General features: G+C 38.1%; 1 protein-coding gene and 1 non-coding gene across 10 annotated transcripts in view; both read left to right on the plus strand.

The window, feature by feature from the left end:
* The window catches only part of sbf2 (SET binding factor 2), a 446,331-nt gene that overhangs the window by 303,539 nt on the left and 124,564 nt on the right, over nt 1–18,228 (plus strand). For all 9 annotated transcript variants that reach the window (XR_011345382.1, XR_011345383.1, XR_011345385.1 and 6 more), the window contains one exon: nt 2,782–2,850. Coding sequence is in view for 5 of the 9 variants with exons in the window: in XM_069900054.1 (XP_069756155.1) it covers nt 2,782–2,850 (69 nt within the window). In the remaining 4 variants the exon portion in view is untranslated. The remainder of the gene's footprint in view (nt 1–2,781; nt 2,851–18,228) is intronic.
* LOC138752057 (U2 spliceosomal RNA) lies at nt 5,873–6,063 on the plus strand. The gene has a single exon (XR_011350344.1). It is a non-coding gene; the product is annotated as a U2 spliceosomal RNA (small nuclear RNA).

Consider the following 18,228-nt stretch of genomic DNA (forward strand, 5'->3'; position numbering starts at 1 on the left):
ATTCTGCTTTTCAAAACAATTGTTTTGGTTGTGAAGTATTCCTGAAGTTGTGAAATACTAAATAATGCATATTCTCCCTCCAACTTTGATTTAAAGAATCCCACTCACCACTCAATTTTATTACTTCTGCAAAGACGTTGGTGTTCTTTTGGTCAGGTAAACACTGTCCCTTGAGCACGTAGCCAAATGACACATATACAACACAGTTACAGACTCGTTTGGCTCATGACACTGTGCTGCCAATTACATACAATTGACCTACAACCCCCAGTACATTTTTGAATGGTGGGGAAAACCAGAGTTACCTAGAGGAAACCCACATAGACAAGGCGAGAGTATACAAACGCCTTGCAGACTGTGCGGGATTCGAAATCTGATCGCTGGTGCTGTAACACGTTGTGCTATCTATGCCGCCCTTCTACATCACAATCTCCCGATAATGTTACAAACAAAACAGGTTAATGGAAATAGTTGAAGATTAACACCTATCTGATATTGTTTTATAATCTCTGAGCAGATTGTGTGATGGAAGGTGATGCATGCCCAGTTATTAAATTTAGTGTTACACAAACTTGGATAGAGTTTTGTACCATCCAAGGTCAATGTGAAGTGTCACTTTGCAAAACCCTCACCATTTTAGCATCATATTGCAAGAAATCCCGAGTATATCTTTAAATTATATTTACTATTTTATTTTTGAATTTAATGTTCAAATCATTGTTGGGCATTGCACAATCATCTTTCCACCAGATAGCCTTTTAAACTGAGGTGAATCTAATCAAATAATTCCTGGCTGTCTAATCAGAAGAGTTCCACCACAAGCTGATGATTCATAACTGCCTTCTCAGTTAATAGTCAGACCTGAAACATCTTCATGCCCATCACACAAAAACAGGAAAGTCAAATGATCATTGGACAAAAAGCAACATGGCATTTCATCTGACTTTTCACACCTATCCTGTTAAAAGAACAGTAACAAACATACTTCTCATATACAGTATATTTCTGTGCATGTGGATGTATTTATGTATTCCAAAAATAGTTTTGCCTACAAGGTTGAAATGGACTACAAGCATTTAATTGGCAAAATTATCAACTGCAAGTTTTCCCATTTGGAATATTGCGAATTACAGCCTTTTATATGCCTTCTTTTCAGTGTCTGCTGGTAAAGCCAGCACAGTTTTTAACAGTACAAGTGACCCCTGTTACAAGCTATTGGATTATGGAAATTTGTCCTTACAGAATTCACAAATCACTCCCTAAAAATTTGAGATAAGGAATAAAATTTGCTGTCATAGAACTTAAGTGGGGGAAAAAACAAATAGCACAAATAGTTAAAAATGTTTTGAATTTTTATATTTTGTTTCTCAATAAAATTGGATATGATGCCAGCACATCAATTAAGTTGTCAGTCACACAGACTCCCTCTGCCATCCCCTCTCCACTCCCAAGAACATGTGAATAGACAACTCAGAGTGCAGTGTTGCTGTGTTCTTCATTTGGAAGGCATTTTCTTCTGACTTGCATTATGGAGAACCACAGTTGCTGCGGCCTCCTCCATAAAATAATCCTTCAGTTTTCACTTCCACAAAGTAAATGTGCTTTAACCCACTCCCCAAACTCTTCATTCACCATGAGCACACAAGCATCGTAATCACACCCCTTTCTGATATCCCAGCTTTTTCAACCCTCTAGTGTTCCTTGAGCCTAGGGCATCAGGGAACAAGCTTTGTAAGTGAAGAGCTCAGCAGTGCTGCACACTGAAATGTCTTTTCACACAGCTTTAGACAGGAAAGGGCGAGGCAAAGAGTTGATTTGGCTATAATTGCCAACCGAATCAACGTGATGATGTGATATCCAAATCTTAGTGTTCTCACAAAATTGAGCAAATAAAATTTCTACTTTCTTTTGCATAAGCCGTATTCATCCCTGAAGCTAATGTTGGCCTCAGCTGTTAAATATTGCTGTGGGTCATTTAGTCACAATGATAAAATGCCTAAATATCTCCACTTAAAATATGTGATTTAATAGGAAAATGGGGTTTGGATAACAGAAAATTGCGATTTAGGAGAATTTTCGAAAATTAGATTTCCTCCTTAATATCAGTGTTGCTTGTCGTAGTTTGAATTAAACTTTATCCTTATAATGACTTCAGAAGTGTCCATGAGTTTAAAATGCATCTGTTGTTGTTTAAAACTTAGAATAGTCTGCAAGAATGGAGCCCTGCTGTGGTCTGAAAGTCAGAGTGCATCTTGGCATTCCAAACATTTCCTTACTAGAAGATTATAGCCTGATTTCTGTGAACTTTATTGCTATGGGCCTCATGACAGCATTCAGAAACATGCTTGGCATTTTGGTTAAAATAACTCAGATGTATCAAGCCATTTTGGATAGACTATTGGTCTTCATCAATATCTGAATAATTCGCATTGAGTGTAATTCAGAATCTTCATTAAGTTGTCATTTCTTTGGAGAAGATGCACTCATATGGAAATTAATCTAGGATATTTTAAGGAGGATTTTTTTAAATTTGCAACAGATTCTGTTTCAAGTTATTCATTCAAAATTCAGCTTGTGTCCCTATAGAACACTAAAGATTAAGTGATAGGTCCCCAAAGATCATCTGTAGTAAATTATAGTTGGGGCCAGTTAATTATATTCTTCCACGCATTGCCTCTTTATCAAACAGGTGGGTGGTAATTGAGCTGAGATAATTTGACCATGAGCGACTGGAATGTAAGGTATCAAGATTTATGATTTCCTGTTTTTTTTCCCTTCTAGGATTGTTCAGCTTCTGAAGAATATTATGTTGCTGCTACATTGCTACCACTGACTACAGCATTTTACCGGGTAAGCCCATGTGATTTCATGCCATAACTCCTCAGAGTAAACCCCAGTCTTGTCTGGATTTGATTGCAGAAAAAGAGGTCTGGGTACAAAATGTAGCTATTGGATTTATTGAAAGGAGCTGAAAACAGCAGGCTATTTGAAAAAAAACCAGAATTATGTGGCACTTTAGAATATGTATATTGTCAGTTGACTTTGCCAGGTTACATTTAGAATTAATGGAGTACTTTGGATGAAGTGGTGTGAAGTTTCACTGGAAATCCTGTTGTGAACTGAACCTTTTTTTAAATCAGTCATTGGCTATTTTTTAATGAACATGCAGAAAAATAAAGTAGAATTAGATCTGTTCTAATTAATGACATTCTTAAGTGATTAGATTTTTGCTACATTGGCACTTGCTATGCAGATAACGTAATATATAATCATAAATGCTGGTAACTGAGATAAAGTATGATGTATATGAATTAAATTACACCTAATTTATTTATTGCCAGTATTATAGAAAAGAGATAGTGCAGAGGTTTTTGTTTGTGGTGAGAGGGAATGGGTTTGATATATTATTCGGACAAATTCATCAATGTTGGCCACAGAAACAGTTTCAGATTTTCATGTCAGGAATGTTCAACGTGGTTTATTGGCCTCAGTTCCTTTTCTTGCATTTTCCTTGTGGAAAACAAACACTGGTATAAAGAATGTCACAAAAAGCAAAAAGGATTGTGAGAAGTATCTTTACTTCTGTAAACCTTCCTTTGCAGCATCATTTTATGTTTATCATGGAAGAGCTATCTCTTGAGGCTGTCTAGATTTTTTTTTAAATTCTCTGGGGTATGGGGAATTTAAGGCCATGGAAAAAAAGCAAGCAAATTTGTCAAAACCATTGACCACTAACTGTTTTGTTCAAGAATATTAAACCATGTCTATTTACGTTCCTTGAACCTTTTTCTTTTTGATTTTAAATTATACGTAAGCAGCTTGTAGGCAACGTTGTGTGTAATATTTTGCAGAATGATGCAGCACAGAATGGGCCTATACAACATATTTTGTCCATGTCAACTCTAATGCCTATATATGCCAATATTAGCCCACCTGAGGCCTTTCTCCCTTTAACTCCTTTTCTCTTCAAATAGCTGTCTAAATGCTTTTTAAACCTTTTAATGAAATCTGTCTTCACTACTTTCTGTGGCAGCATATTCCAAATATTCACCACTGTATCCTTAAAATCTCCATTAAGTTTCTCCCTTCTTACCTTAACCTTCCAAATTCTATAGTCTCCTGTCAAGGAAAAAACTTTCTGATTAGCTATCCTAATTATACCCCTCATATAACCTCACATTCAATGTCACCAAAACCAAGGAGCTGATTGTTGACTTCAGAAATCCAATAATCATTGGGGGACTGGAGGTAGAGAGGGTGAGCAAATTTTAAGTTCTTGGGAGTCACTATTTCAGAGGATCTTTCCTGGACCCAACACACAAATGGTATCGTGAAGAAAGCACATCAGTGCCTCTACTTCTTCAGGAGTTTGTGGAGGTTTGATATGAAATTGAAAACCTTGGCAAATTTCTACAGAGCTGAGGTGCACATCGTGATGACTGACTGCATCACAGTCTGATATGGGGCACCAATACTTCCGAGCTTAAAGACCTGCAAAGGTAGTGGACAAAGCCAAGGACATCACTGGTAAAACCCTCCCCCCACCACGATCGTCTACAGTGAATGCTGCCTTCGGAAAGCAGCAGCAAACATCAAGGATCCACACCACCCAGCACATGCTCTGTTCCTGCTGCTACCATCAGGAAAGAGTTATGGCTGCCACAAGACTCGTACCACCAGGTTCAGGAACAGCTGCTATCCCTGCTCTCATCAGGCTCCTCAACAATAAACTCAATCAGGGACTTATTTAAGAACACTTATTTTGCACTTTATTGGTATTTTTTATCTCTCTTTATATTGCGCAGTCAGTTTGTTCACATTTATTTGTTTGCATATGTATTTTGAGTCAGTTTTTATTTTTCACTGCCAATAAGTAGTAATTATGTTTCACCTTCAGGAAAAAAAAAATCTGTGTTGTATGTGATATCATGTACGTACTCTGACAATAAATCTGAAATCCTAAAATAATTTTACAAATCTTGTGAAGGGCACTCTTCAGCTTATTAAACTCAGCCTATCCTGTCACTCCTTAGAATTACAGGTCTACATTTCAGATATCATCATAGTGAATCTCTTCTGCACTCCTAATTGCTATTACATCCTTCCTGCAGTATGATGAATGAAAGTATACACAGTCATCCAAGGACAGTGTAACCAATGTTTTGCATTCTTGCAACTTGATGTCCCAGCTCTTGTGCTCAGTGCCTCAGCCTATGAAGGTAAATATGTCGAGTGTCCTTTTCATCACCTGTACCACCCCAGAGTTAATAATTATCCCTTTTGAAGGTAATCCAAAAGAATGCAATGAGATTGAATTCTGCACCGAGTTGAAACTGGCACAGCCATTGTTATAATCTAGTAACTGTCCCAACTCTGGTCTGATCCACTTCCCCCTCTTCCCGCCAATGGTTCTCCCCATTCATCCTAACCTCTGCGGCCAAAGTGCTGCTCTTGCTCTCCGCTACAGCGCATCAGTACCTCAAAGAAAATGTCTGGCAATAAAATCACTGTGTTCTGGGTAGCAGTGATCTCTACTGTGTGCTTTAAGACTTGGGCTACTGGCAACAGGCATGTCAAAACACAGGTGAAATCCCATAAGTCCTACCTCTTCTTCCAAATTCATTGATGGGATGAGCAAGCCAATAACATTATTCTCTCCCAGTATTGAGTACCAAATTACACTCAATGGATTCCACTATTGCATTCTCAATATCTGACTTCTGAAACACATGCTCTATTTGGAGCTTTGTTACAGCAGAGAGGGGGAACAGATAAAATTATTCAAGGATGTTCTCAAAGCCACCTTTGAAATGTTTAACATCCCTATTGACTTGATGCTCAAATGGAGATGGAGCTTTTAGAATGGCATTAAGAAGCTTCTCGGCCTTTTGGCTAAGATCAAGTGTTGTATCTGTTCTTATCAGTTTAATATCTGATACGTCCTTTATCTCGGGACTATATATTAAATTGATTTTTGGAACAGGGAGATGGAATAGGGGCTTGCTCCGTCCACTCCACGCAACGACCCAGTATTGCAGTACCTCTGGGAACGGTGCACCAAAAAAAAAGAAGCTTGAATCCATGCATCAAGAAGATTACTTGGCACATTCTACTCTGTCCACATTTGTCTAATGAGCTACCTTAGAACCTGCAAAACATGAGAGATTTTCAGGTGTATACTTGCAGCCCTTTCATATCATGGAAAGAAGAAATGTGCAATCTTCATTGCACAATAAAATAAGTTTGTCCAGAGTACTAACAAATATGTTCTGTGTGGCAGGAGGATTATATAGTTTTAGAATTTAGATCATTAGTGATTTCCCCTTCAATTGACTGTTTATAGTGGATTATTGGTCAGGTAATATATCATGGCAACAAATGTTCCATTCTTTTGAAAGAGTTACGTGAGGTGAGAGGGAAAAGATTTAAGAGGGAATTTAGAGACACCTTCCATAGAGGGTGCTAGGCATATGGAACAAGCTACTAGAGGAAGTGGTAGAACCAGGGACAATTTCAATGTTCAAAAGACATTTAGACAAGTATATGGACAGGAAAATTGGATAACTTGGTCAGCATTGACGGGCTGGGCAGAAGAGCCTGCTTCTGTTTTGAAGAACTATATGAGAATGACATGGGATACGTTGGTAAAAGTGTGCATATGTGAATTTCATAGCAACTTATTACGGGGTGTGTTTTAAAGGGATAAGAGCACATCTTGAATCATTTTTAGTAAAAACACTGGCTTTTTGTTGTTTTGTTTGTGTGACTCAGGAAATAATTAGAGTGGAGTCAGTTGGCTAAGCATTGGAATTTGACTTTGAAGTAAGGTTAATGTTCTGCTGTTAACTCTCATACTGAGCAAATTAACCACCTCCATTTGAGGTCAAAGATGGTTTTGACGTAGAATTCAGTGACATGAGGGAAATTTTGATTTAAATTGAAGAATGCATTTTAGAATTTTGGAATTCTTTAGACAAAAAGAATGGATGAACTTTGTTACTTTTGGTGAGAGAGGGTGGAATCTAGAAAAATAGCCTGACTTCACTTTGTTTAACTATTTCACCAGTTTGTCCATGTCTGTTACTTGGTCATCAAGAATGGGATGCTTTTTTTAAAAAACATGTAAGTCTGCAAAAGGTGGAAATATTCTCCATATTCCACATCATAAAGCTGAAGAACCATCCTGGTCAATTTTATTTTTGAGGAAGTTTGATTCTGCAATTTATAATTTATTGCTAATGCCACCTGAATGAATTAATTCAATTAATTCAATACTTTTGCCTTTTTTACTGCACTGAGTGACCTAAAGCAACAATATATGTGCTTAGAGTTTCAAGATCATTACACCCTTTAAATCTAGACCACAAGCTCTATGAGATTAATTATTTTGCATTATTTTCAAGTGTGAATCATTGGTAGAGTTAAGATAAGAATTAAATTAAAGTTATTTTAAGTACAAAAAAGGAAATGCATATTTAGGCATGGAGTCGAATGATGAATGAACTTATGATAAGCCAGTTAAGTCAATGTTGTCCAATTAGAAACAATTTATCTGAGAGGTGGTTTCTGCAAAATGCATTCTGCAGGAAATCAAGAAGTAAAATCGGTTAGGGTGGAGCGAAACACCATCAAGATTCCTTTGTTATCACGTACTCATAGGCAAAGTATATTAATAAATAAAATGCGTCAACTTTTGTCTGCTGTAAAAGCTCTCAAAGAGATGCCCTAACATTGCTCAGCACCACCACCAATAAGAGAAAGAGAAGTAAAAGAGAGTCCCTTCAGAGACACTGAGTGTCCATGGATTTGCAACCCATGCTCTCGCATCCTTTGCAGCTTCACAAATTCCTGTTCCATCCATTGGCATCCTGAGGTCCAGATCTGAACCTCTGATATGATCAGCAAGATTTCAGTGCCAAAGGCCCTTTGGAAACCCTTTTTTTCCTCAGCACCCTCTCTAATTGGTTTCCATACCTGGTTCCATGAACCAGTCTCCAGCAACCCCCAATCTGGTGTGAGTCCTTTGACTGCAAGTCACCAGCAGCCTACAGCCTGTGTTGGTCCTTCAGCCTCTGACCCATCACTTATCCGCTGCTGTGATCATCTTTCTCCTTCTCAGCAGGGAAGTGGTGGGGGAGGGGGGGTTATTCTCCTGCCTCTGGTGCCCAGCTCTAGTCTGCTTCTGCTTCTGGCATCCCTGCTAAGCACAGGCACCACTATCTTGGCCACAGAACTCTGTGGTTACAGGATGTTAAAAGATATTGTTGACTCCTCTAACAAGCTTTAAGCCTGTATAGAAGAGTCGGCAGAAAGGCTGCACAGAACAGCACTGTGCCTCCGCTCCCCACTCTCCTGGATCCACACCAACAGCAATGCTGCCATAACAGCAGCTCTGCCATTATTTTAGGGACATGTACAGTAGTGGTAATGCAGGGCCTGGAATAATTCAGGAAATTAGAGGTGCATGTGACAAGAAGAACTTTAATATGCATATAGACTGGGTAAATCAAATCAGCAAGAATTCTATGGAGGATGAATTCATACAGTATATAAAATTTGATTTACTAATATCATGAGGGGTATTGACAGGGTGGAAACTTTGGGGGCTGAGGTATAGGCATCAGCCTTTATCTAATTGAAAACACAACAGGGATATGAGACTGAATGGCTAACTCCTGCACTGTTGTGTTCCTGTTGTTACAAGCCCAGAGGACCCCAAAACCCAGTAGCAATAGGTATTCACCAAGACAAATGGTTACTTAAACAAAAGTTGCCTTTAATTATCTTTAAACATGAAAGCAGAATGACACTTTAACTTAACACTATTGACTTAACTAACCTAATTTAACCCTCTTCTAATTCTAAGCACACATGAATGTAATGTGTGTGTAAGTTAAGAAAAGTTCTTTGATTCACAGTCCAATCTCACTTCTCATTCCTTCAAGTTCACTGGTTGCAGGCAATTCTTATACTGTGCACAAAATTTTACATTTATAAAGTTCATCAGGCTTTGGGGCTTGAAATGATTACCACTCAAGAAGGTTCTTGTCGGTTTTCAGAGAGAGATTCATTGTACGCTGACATCCACAACTGATTCTTTTTTAAAATCATCCACTTCAGTGTCTTGCTGAAGAAACTTGCCCCCTTAGGGTTTTACAGATGATTACCTCTTTCAGGTCATCACAGTGTACCTTTTTGTTTCTCTTATTCCAAGTGAAACATTAGACAGTCAGACCTCCTCTTGCAGGAACCACAAGGGTTTTGACCAGGCTGAACTAAGCACTCACAATCTATCTTCCAAATGGGGTTTCCACAAGCTTGCCAGTTTGTCCTGTTCTAGTTCCAATTGCTGACTGTAGAACTGATCTCTGTCTTTCTCTCTCTCTCTCTCTCTCTCTCGCTCTCTTTCTCTCTAAGAGAAAAGCCTCTTTGACTCTCTCTGCTTACAAAACCACATGACCCCCCCTTAGAACAGCAAGTTCCACTGCAGACAATCTGCGGCTCCAACAAGCTCTTTCATCTGTTGCCTTTTTGTAAACAACAATCCATTAGTTAAGTCTCATGGGCACTCTCCAAAGCTTCTGCAAAGACTGTTAGCCCCAACATGTCTAGCAGGAACAGAGCTCCAGTATTTTAAATAAGATCTGTTTTAAAGTGTTTGTATGTGACCTAGACTAACAAACCTGCCCCAATTTATCTCTCAAAAACATATCTATATTCTCTGTCATACTGTCTTTGCCATTGACACCAGCCCCCAAAAATATGTCATGGCCCCACCACCAACACGTTCCCACTTCTGTTAAGTTTATGGAACAGAGCTTCATGAATTCTGGTAGCTGGCATTGACTGGTGGAATAATGCAGGAATCGTGCTTAGTCCCAAGCTCTTCGCAATGCAATGATTTGGATGCAAGAACCGAATGTAATATATTGAAGTTTGCTGTCAACAAAAATGGGTAAGATTGTGAGTTGAGAATACATGGGGGCTTCAACCCAATTAGGAAAAATACATGACAGATGCAGTATAATGTGAAATTATCCAGTTTGGTTTGAAAGAATGGCAGAAAATTATTTGAAAACTTATAAATTGGAAAACTTTGATGTGCAAATGAACCTTCAGTTTTTTTAGACCAGTCGATATAAATTCGAGTTTATAAATTTGAGAGCAGATCTTATTCTCGTGTACAAAATGTGATAGGGTTCAACAGACTAGAATAGATTTAGGTATCAGAAAGATGTAAAATAAGAATAATTGAATTTAGAGATTACAATTTCCCAGTATTAACCAGGATTGCTTAGAGTTAATGATTAAAGGTGTAGAATTTTTGAGATGCTGGGACATACGATTCTTAGAGAGTACAGAGACAAGATCTTTGGCTTACTGAGTCTGTGCAAACTATCAGCCCCCATTTGCACTAATTCTACATTAATCCCACATTTTCATGAACTCTTCCCAGATTCTATAGCTCACTTACATACTTGAGGCAATTAGTCTTCCAACCACCATGACTTTGGAATATGAGAGGAAAGTGGAGGAACCATACCCATGCAGTCAAACAGAACATGCAAACTCGACGCAAAATGTACCTAAAGCTAGGATTAAATCCAGGACTCTGGCATTGTAAGTCAGTGGATCTACTAGCTGTGCCACTCATGCGAACATTTGGGATCCAGTTCCCCTGTACCCTTTCATACACTGGGATGCTTTTTTCATGGCTCCTTTTCAATTCACCAGGTTTGCTGGAAATTCACTGTTTTACTGGGGAACATTTTAAAAGATAAATTAAAACATTTTAGAGTTTTAATAGAAATAATATCCAAAACCTTTTTGTCCAGCATCACCAAGGTTTGAAGTGTTCTGGGTTAATTAAGTTTTACAATAATGATGGATGGATACCCAAACTGTACCTTTATAATTAATATTTCCTTATATCAAAACTGCTGACAAAACTTGATCTGTCTTGGCATCTTCAGGCCACTTATGATAAAGTTCTGGCTATCACACCAGACAAAACAATTTATTTGTACCGGAGAGAATTCAGAGACAATTGACTGATTTCTGGGATGGAGCATTTCATCTGGAAGGAGATACTGGATAATTGAGGTTTGCTTTCCTGGAGGTGGGGAGGGCTGAGTGGGGACCTGTTTGAGGTGTACAAAATTATGAGTGGCATAGATAAGGTAGATATTGAGAACCTTTTCCTCAGCTAGAGGTGGTTTTACCAGAAGGCATAAAGTTAAAGTAAGGAGTCTTAAGAAATCTAAAACGGATGCCCTGAGGATATTCTCACAATTAAATACTCAGCATGGGTGCATGGTTAGCGTAGCGGTTAACACAATGCTATAAAGTTCCAGCATTCCAGATTTGAAGCTGGCACTGTCTGTAAGGAGTTTGTATGGTCTCTCCACGTTTGTGTTAGTTTTCCCTTGGTGCTCTAGTTTCCTCCCACCCTTCAAAATGTTATAGGTCAATTGGGTGTAATTGGGCAGCATGGGCTGAAAGGGACTGTTACCATGCTGTATATCTAAATTTAAAAATTTAGCTGAGCACTTGAAATGACATAAGCCATAGCATTATAGGTTATGAACCAATTGATGTAAACTGATATAAGCATTTGATGGCTGGCATGTACCTAGTGAGTTCAAAGTCCTGTTTTCATGCATTTTGATTCTATTGAGGCTTTCCTTATGCAGGGCAACATTTTTAACCTCGTGTTTTTTTTCGGCTACTCTATAGTTCAGGATATTGGAAAATGTTGTGTCAGAGCAGCTGATTTTGAAAATAGAAAAGTAGGAAAAGATATGTCCTACCATGAAGAAAATATGATTTTTAAGTGCATACTTTATGAAAAAAATTGCAATCTTTACGACAAGTTTTAATGTTGGCCAGACATTGGTAGTTCGTTGCTTCATCATGCTGTTTTTATATGGTTGGCTTTGATTTTAAAAAAGTGTCATGAAAATGTGTTCCAAATTGTTTTGAATGATTATAATGAAACTCTTTTGTTCGATTTTGGGTTACAGCAGTTGTAAGTTGGCAAAATGCTGGATATTTTGAGAACAATCAGGCTGGAATGTAGATGTTCCTGTCTCACCCTGTCCCTCCCACTTCTTTATATCAACTATCGACCTGCTTTCGAGCAATTTGTTTTCTGCTTTTAGCGATCCTCATCTGCTTCACCTGGAAATGTTTATATTTGGCAACTAATTTACATTGACACCACTTAACAATGACATTTTTCAGGTTTATGTCAGGATAATATGGTTAAACAATCTAAATTGAACTGAACCTACAAGAACATAGTTGCTTTTAATATTTGTGCACTTTAGAGATATGACGGTTGCGGGCAAAGCCAGAATATATTGGCTATCTTCAGTTGCTCTTGAAAAGGTGAGCCACCTTCTTGATCCACTGGAATCCTAGTGAAGGCATTCCATAACATTGTTGGATATTGAGTTCCAGCATTTGGATCCAAAGACAGTGAAGGAATATGAGTCTATTTTCAAATAAGAGTAATATGTGGCTTGAAAGCAAATCTATAAGCGCTCAGGTTTTTATCCACTTGCTGCCCATGTTCTTCTTCATAGAGGAGGTCATGCAAATGGGGGATGCAGTTAGCTGCACTGTATTTTGTAGATGGTATGCACTGCAGCCACAGTGCACTGTTATTATAATTTTTTATTTTTCACACTATGAACCATATTTACCAAAATACACACAGACATTTCCTTCTTGAATATACACAGTGTCATTTTCTCCCCTTTTCCCCCCTCCCTTCCCTCCCTCCTTCTCACCCACCTCCAAACCCATTAAACGTTCAACGTATACAATACAATAAACCCATTAAACAATGTCATGACACAATGGAAATAAACAAGAAAATTGTGTCATCTACTTTTACACACTGAGTCAGTTCATTTCGTCGTCTTCTCATTCTATCATTTTAGGGGATGGAGGTCCACGATAGGCCCTCTGTTGTGTTCCATGTACGATTCCCAAATTTGTTTGAATAATGAGCCACAGTGTACTGTGTTGGGGAAATGAATGCTTGCAAGTGTGGATAGAGTACTAATCAAGTGATCTACTTTGTTTTCAGTGGTATTGAGCTTCTTATTGGAGCTGCACTCTTCTAGGTAGCTAGAAAATATTTCATCATACTTCTGACTTCATATTATCACATTTCATGATAATTGTTGCATTCCTGGGAAAACAAGCCAATTTGAGATTTTCCATATCACGAAGCCATGAAATCTGTATATGTGCAAGTTGAAAATTAATGCATTTTTGTATTTTTTTCCACAAATTTCATTTGAACGATCTATATTTCTTACCTCATATATTTCTGGGTAGTGATTTGTGAATTCTTTAAGAGTGGCTGTAGCACAAGGATTACCTATTAAATAGATTATGCCATTTATTTTGTACAGTATTGTACTTTATGGGGTCTTAAAAATCCTCAAAGGAAGACTTGAATGTGCTGTGTTCTCTATGCCATTTTAGTGTGTTGTGCTCTGCTAAAAGTTAAATACCATTTTTAAAACTTGAGATTCTGATAGGATTAAAAGCTTTTTGTGAGTCCAGTGATAAATGCACCTGAGGTAAGGTAAGCAATATCTTGATCCTGTCTAAGAATCGTATACTTACTGTAAAATAAGAACATGTTTGAATGTCCACTGTCATAAGAATATAAGAAATTGAAGCAGGAGTAGCCAATCTGGCCCATTGAGCCTGCTCTGCCATTTAATAAGATCATGGCCAATCTAGCTGTAGACTCAGCTCCACTTACCTGCCTTTTGTTCATAATCCTTAATTGACTCTACTGTTTCCTTAGGCAGAGAATTCCACAGATTCACTACTCTCTGGGAAAAGCAATTCCTCCCCAGATCTGTTCTATTGGACCAGAAATCTACTTCCACAGTCTAATGTCCCATAGTTCTGTTGTCATTTACCACTGAAAAACACTTCCCTGCTTCTACTTATCTATCCCTTTCATAATTTTAATGAGATCCCCTCTCATTCTTCCAAATTCCACTGAGTATAGACCCAGGCAGCTCAATCTCTTCTCATATGTTAATCCCTCATCTCTGGAATCAACCTACTGAATCTACCATGCATTGTCACCAAAGCCAGTACATCTCTTCTCAAGGTTGCAATACTCCAGAAGCCTCATCAGTATCCTGTGCAGTTGCAGTAAAACCTCCCTGGTCTTAAATTCATTCCCTAAATTCAATAATTAGATCATCAAAAATAGAATCAAGAGTTGGCCATTTGGTCACATGTCTGTTCTTCCATAAGAAAATTATATGTGGTTTTTTTGTGTACCTCCACACTATTTTCCTGGAATAATGCCATATTTGTTAAATTTCTTGAGATCTCTGGATCTCTATTTTGTCTGAGTTCAGTAAAAGAGTCTCACAGCACTTTTGTGGAGATAATTTCAAAATACTCATATTCTGCTGAAGAAAATGTCATCTCATTTCAGACTTAAAAGACCAATCCCTTTGTTGAGATTGTGGCTTGGGTCCAGGCATCCCAGCCAGGGGAATCATCATTCCTGCATCAAATCCCATAAAAATTTGTTTAAATGAGATCAGCTCTCATTCCTCAAAACTTAAGTGTGTATGTGCCAATCTACTTAATTTTTCTCATCATTCTTGGAATTAATCTAGTGAATCAATCTGATGCTGTGCTATTTCAGGACAGCTGGCATCCATTAAAATTATGCACTCTTGTGAATCTGATGGGCCTTACCTCTCCCTCCAGTCTGTTGGTGCCCTGTTGCTGAACTTATCCAGAGTCCAGCAGCTGAGCTGGAGGCCAGATATGCCAGCATCTGACCTCCAGTTCTTCTTGGATTTGGCAACAGATATGCAGATGTTTGGGGTGTGCTAGATGCAGATAGCTAGTGAATTTTTATAGTTAAAACAAACTGTTATTAAGCTAGCATGTTCAAGGTAAGTCTGTTATAGAAGTCCTCATGCTGCAATATACTGAACCTGAGGTCATATGGAATGTAATTGTTTGGACAGAGAGTTTCACAAATTGGAATGTGCTGAGAAGCAACGATCCATTTGTAAGATTATTGAATGCCTAAAACAAAATATGGAATATGAATGCAGAAGAATGAATATTATTGGAAAACAGTTTATGGTCTAACTCATTGTAAATTTAATAATAGCTGGATTATTTGTAATATATTTTTTCAGTGGGTAGTATGAATCTTGGAAAAGAAATTCTAACTGATCTGATGGTTTTAAACAAAAACTTAGGGAGGTAAAACCAAGAAAGGAAATGAACAAAAAGTGGAAAGTGACGATAAGTGAAGGTATTTGTAAAGGTAGAGTATTTGATTTAGAAAAATATACGGAGCTTTTTTTTTCATGAACTGCAGTAAGAATATCGGAACAAGGAAGTTATGATAGGAATGTACATGTAACTCCAGCATCAGCATTGTGTGCATTCCTGCTCTCTGCATTACAGGAGGAAGTGAATGTGTTAGAAAGGGTGCTAAGCTTACTTGCAAGAATGTGATAAGGCTAGAAAATTTAAGAGTGAGGAGAGATTGGATCATCTGGGGATGATTTAAGCAGAGCAGGCTGAGCAGAGACTTAATTAAGGTGTACAAAAGTTCATAAATATTTCCTCATAAATATTTCCTGCATTGACGCATCAAAAACTAGGAAGCAAAATAAATTTAAAATATGAGAGGGGTAATGACAAAATAATTCTTGAAGATGGGTGGGGTTTCAAATTCTTCAACTGAAAGGGTACTGGAGGCAGAAACCTTCAGCAGGTTTTAAAAATGCCTGTGGATATTTACTTGAGCAGCCTTGACCTGTAGGAACAAAGATCACATGTTTGAACATAGAACGGCTCATTTTTGTTAAGTGTGAACATAATGGGCTCAATAGTCACCTGTAATAATTTTCTGTGATTTTTATCTGGACCTGAGTTGAAGAAGTATTGTGCTTTGGTAAAAAAAGCTGATAAGAAATCTGTATGTTGTTTATAACTGGTATTCCATTTAATATTCAAAATTATAAGGGGGAAAGATAGAGTCAATGTGGATAGGCTTTTTCCATTGAGAGTGGGGGAGATTCAAATAAGAGGCCATGGAAAAGGGGAAAAGTTTAAGGGAAACATAAGGGGGAATTTCTTCACGCAGAGGTTGGTGGGGGTATGGAATGAACTACCAGCAGTGGTGGTAGAAGCGAGATCGATGTTAATATTCAAGGTTATATATATATACAAGATAATCACCTGTAGGAAATCTTGCTGAAACCATATGTGTATGATAGACAAGCACAGTGGTCAAATACACTATTTTTGTGATAATTGATTTCGCTCTTGCGTATGCTAATACTAAGGGATGTTGCCGCAGGGATGAGGCCTTTTTATATAGGTGCTACAAACCTTGTGTGAACCCCTGTCCTCTTCACTGCTGCAAATTGTTGGGACAGAAACCTGGCATAACTTCCTGCCCTCCTTGTGTACTGCATAATCACCTCCTCTCTTTGTTTGCCTACACTTCGTTTCCCAGTCCACATACTCACTACAGTGCTGCCCGTCCCTAGTAATGATCTTTCAGCCATAGTGCAGTCCTGAGTCTTGCATGCTCGTACTGAACAGCAGCATTGCTCATTTCAACCTGCCAGCACCATCCCTTACAGTTGTTCTCTCCACACTATGAGATGCCAAGTTCCTGGCACCCAGGTTTTTGGTACAGCAGCGTGGGTGTCCATTGGATGTCTTTTTTGTAAATTACCCTGGGTATGTATGTGCCTGAAGTGGTTGGAATCCAGAACTATGAGTGATAATAATTCATCAGTACTCTGCATTGTAGAGCTAATGTAATTGTATTATAAACATAACTGTTTATAACCAATGGGAAGCACAACCTTTGGCTTAAAGGGAAGAAACTAAATCCTTGATGTTGATGATTGGTAGGCATTATTTTAAGTAAAATGAAATCTGTATTTCAGTTGAGTACTACTGAGAGCCTCTTAGGATTAGTGGAATAAGTACAGACCAGAAATCAGTGTTTTTATTTCTAATGTAGTTATAAAAGCTCTTGTAATATTTCCAATATTGCATGGCAATAGTTAGTTTGTACCCATTTGATCCACACAAGCTTGACTGACATCACATTCTCATATCTTCACATTGTGACTGGAGTACATCGCGGTCTTGATTTCTGAGTGCTAACATTTTTAGCTGTTTTATATGAGGCACCAAGCATTTGGCTCCTTTGGAATTTTAGCCTTGCGTATAATTTTTGATTTGCTGGGGCTCCAAATATTTTAACTCCTTAAATACTGATGCAGATTTTTAAATTTTAGTTCAAGTCATCTGGTTTGTCTTATTTGAAATGCGAAAGCTAATTACTCTCCTCAGTGAAGCCATCCAGTTTACATATATTAACGGCTCAGTCATGGATTTTAGCACCACCTATTGACCTCACTTTTTGTTTGAAACACCATTGGCTTGGAAGTTCTTGGAAGGTTTTGGTAGTATACAGAAATAGTATTGTGTTTTTTTATATAAGGGTCTAAATATGCCTAAATATATTTGATCACTTCAAACTTTTAATTTTAATGGGATGGTATCAATGAGATGAGTTTGAATTAGAAACATGGTGGAAATTGCAGTTCGTGTGCTAACTGATTAACTTCACATAGAAACTGATATGTGTGATTACCAAATGTTTATTACATTTGTCTTATTTAGTCATAAAATTGTTTACTTTGGATAATTTAAAAATTTACTTTAAATTTAATTAGGCATGTGTGTTCATAATTAACATGATAAATCATTATATCTCAAAACTTAAATGACATTTTAAAATTGAAAGGAAAGGTCATATTCTTCTTTGGCTTGGCTTCGCGGACGAAGATTTATGGAGGGGGTAAAAGTCCACGTCAGCTGCAGGCTCGTTTGTGGCTGACAAGTCCGATGCGGGACAGGCAGACACGGTTGCAGCGGCTGCAGGGGAAAAATGGTTGGTTGGGGTTGGGTGTTGGGTTTTTCCTCCTTTGCCTTTTGTCAGTGAGGTGGGCTCTGCAGTCTTCTTCAAAGGAGGTTGCTGCCCGCCAAACTGTGAGGCGCCAAGATGCACGGTTTGAGGAGATATCAGCCCACTGGCGGTGGTCAATGTGGCAGGCACCAAGAGATTTCTTTAGGCAGTCCTTGTACCTTTTCTTTGGTGCACCTCTGTCACGGTGGCCAGTG

This window comes from Narcine bancroftii, chromosome 1, assembly GCF_036971445.1.
Source record: "Narcine bancroftii isolate sNarBan1 chromosome 1, sNarBan1.hap1, whole genome shotgun sequence".
Lineage (NCBI taxonomy): Eukaryota > Metazoa > Chordata > Chondrichthyes > Torpediniformes > Narcinidae > Narcine > Narcine bancroftii.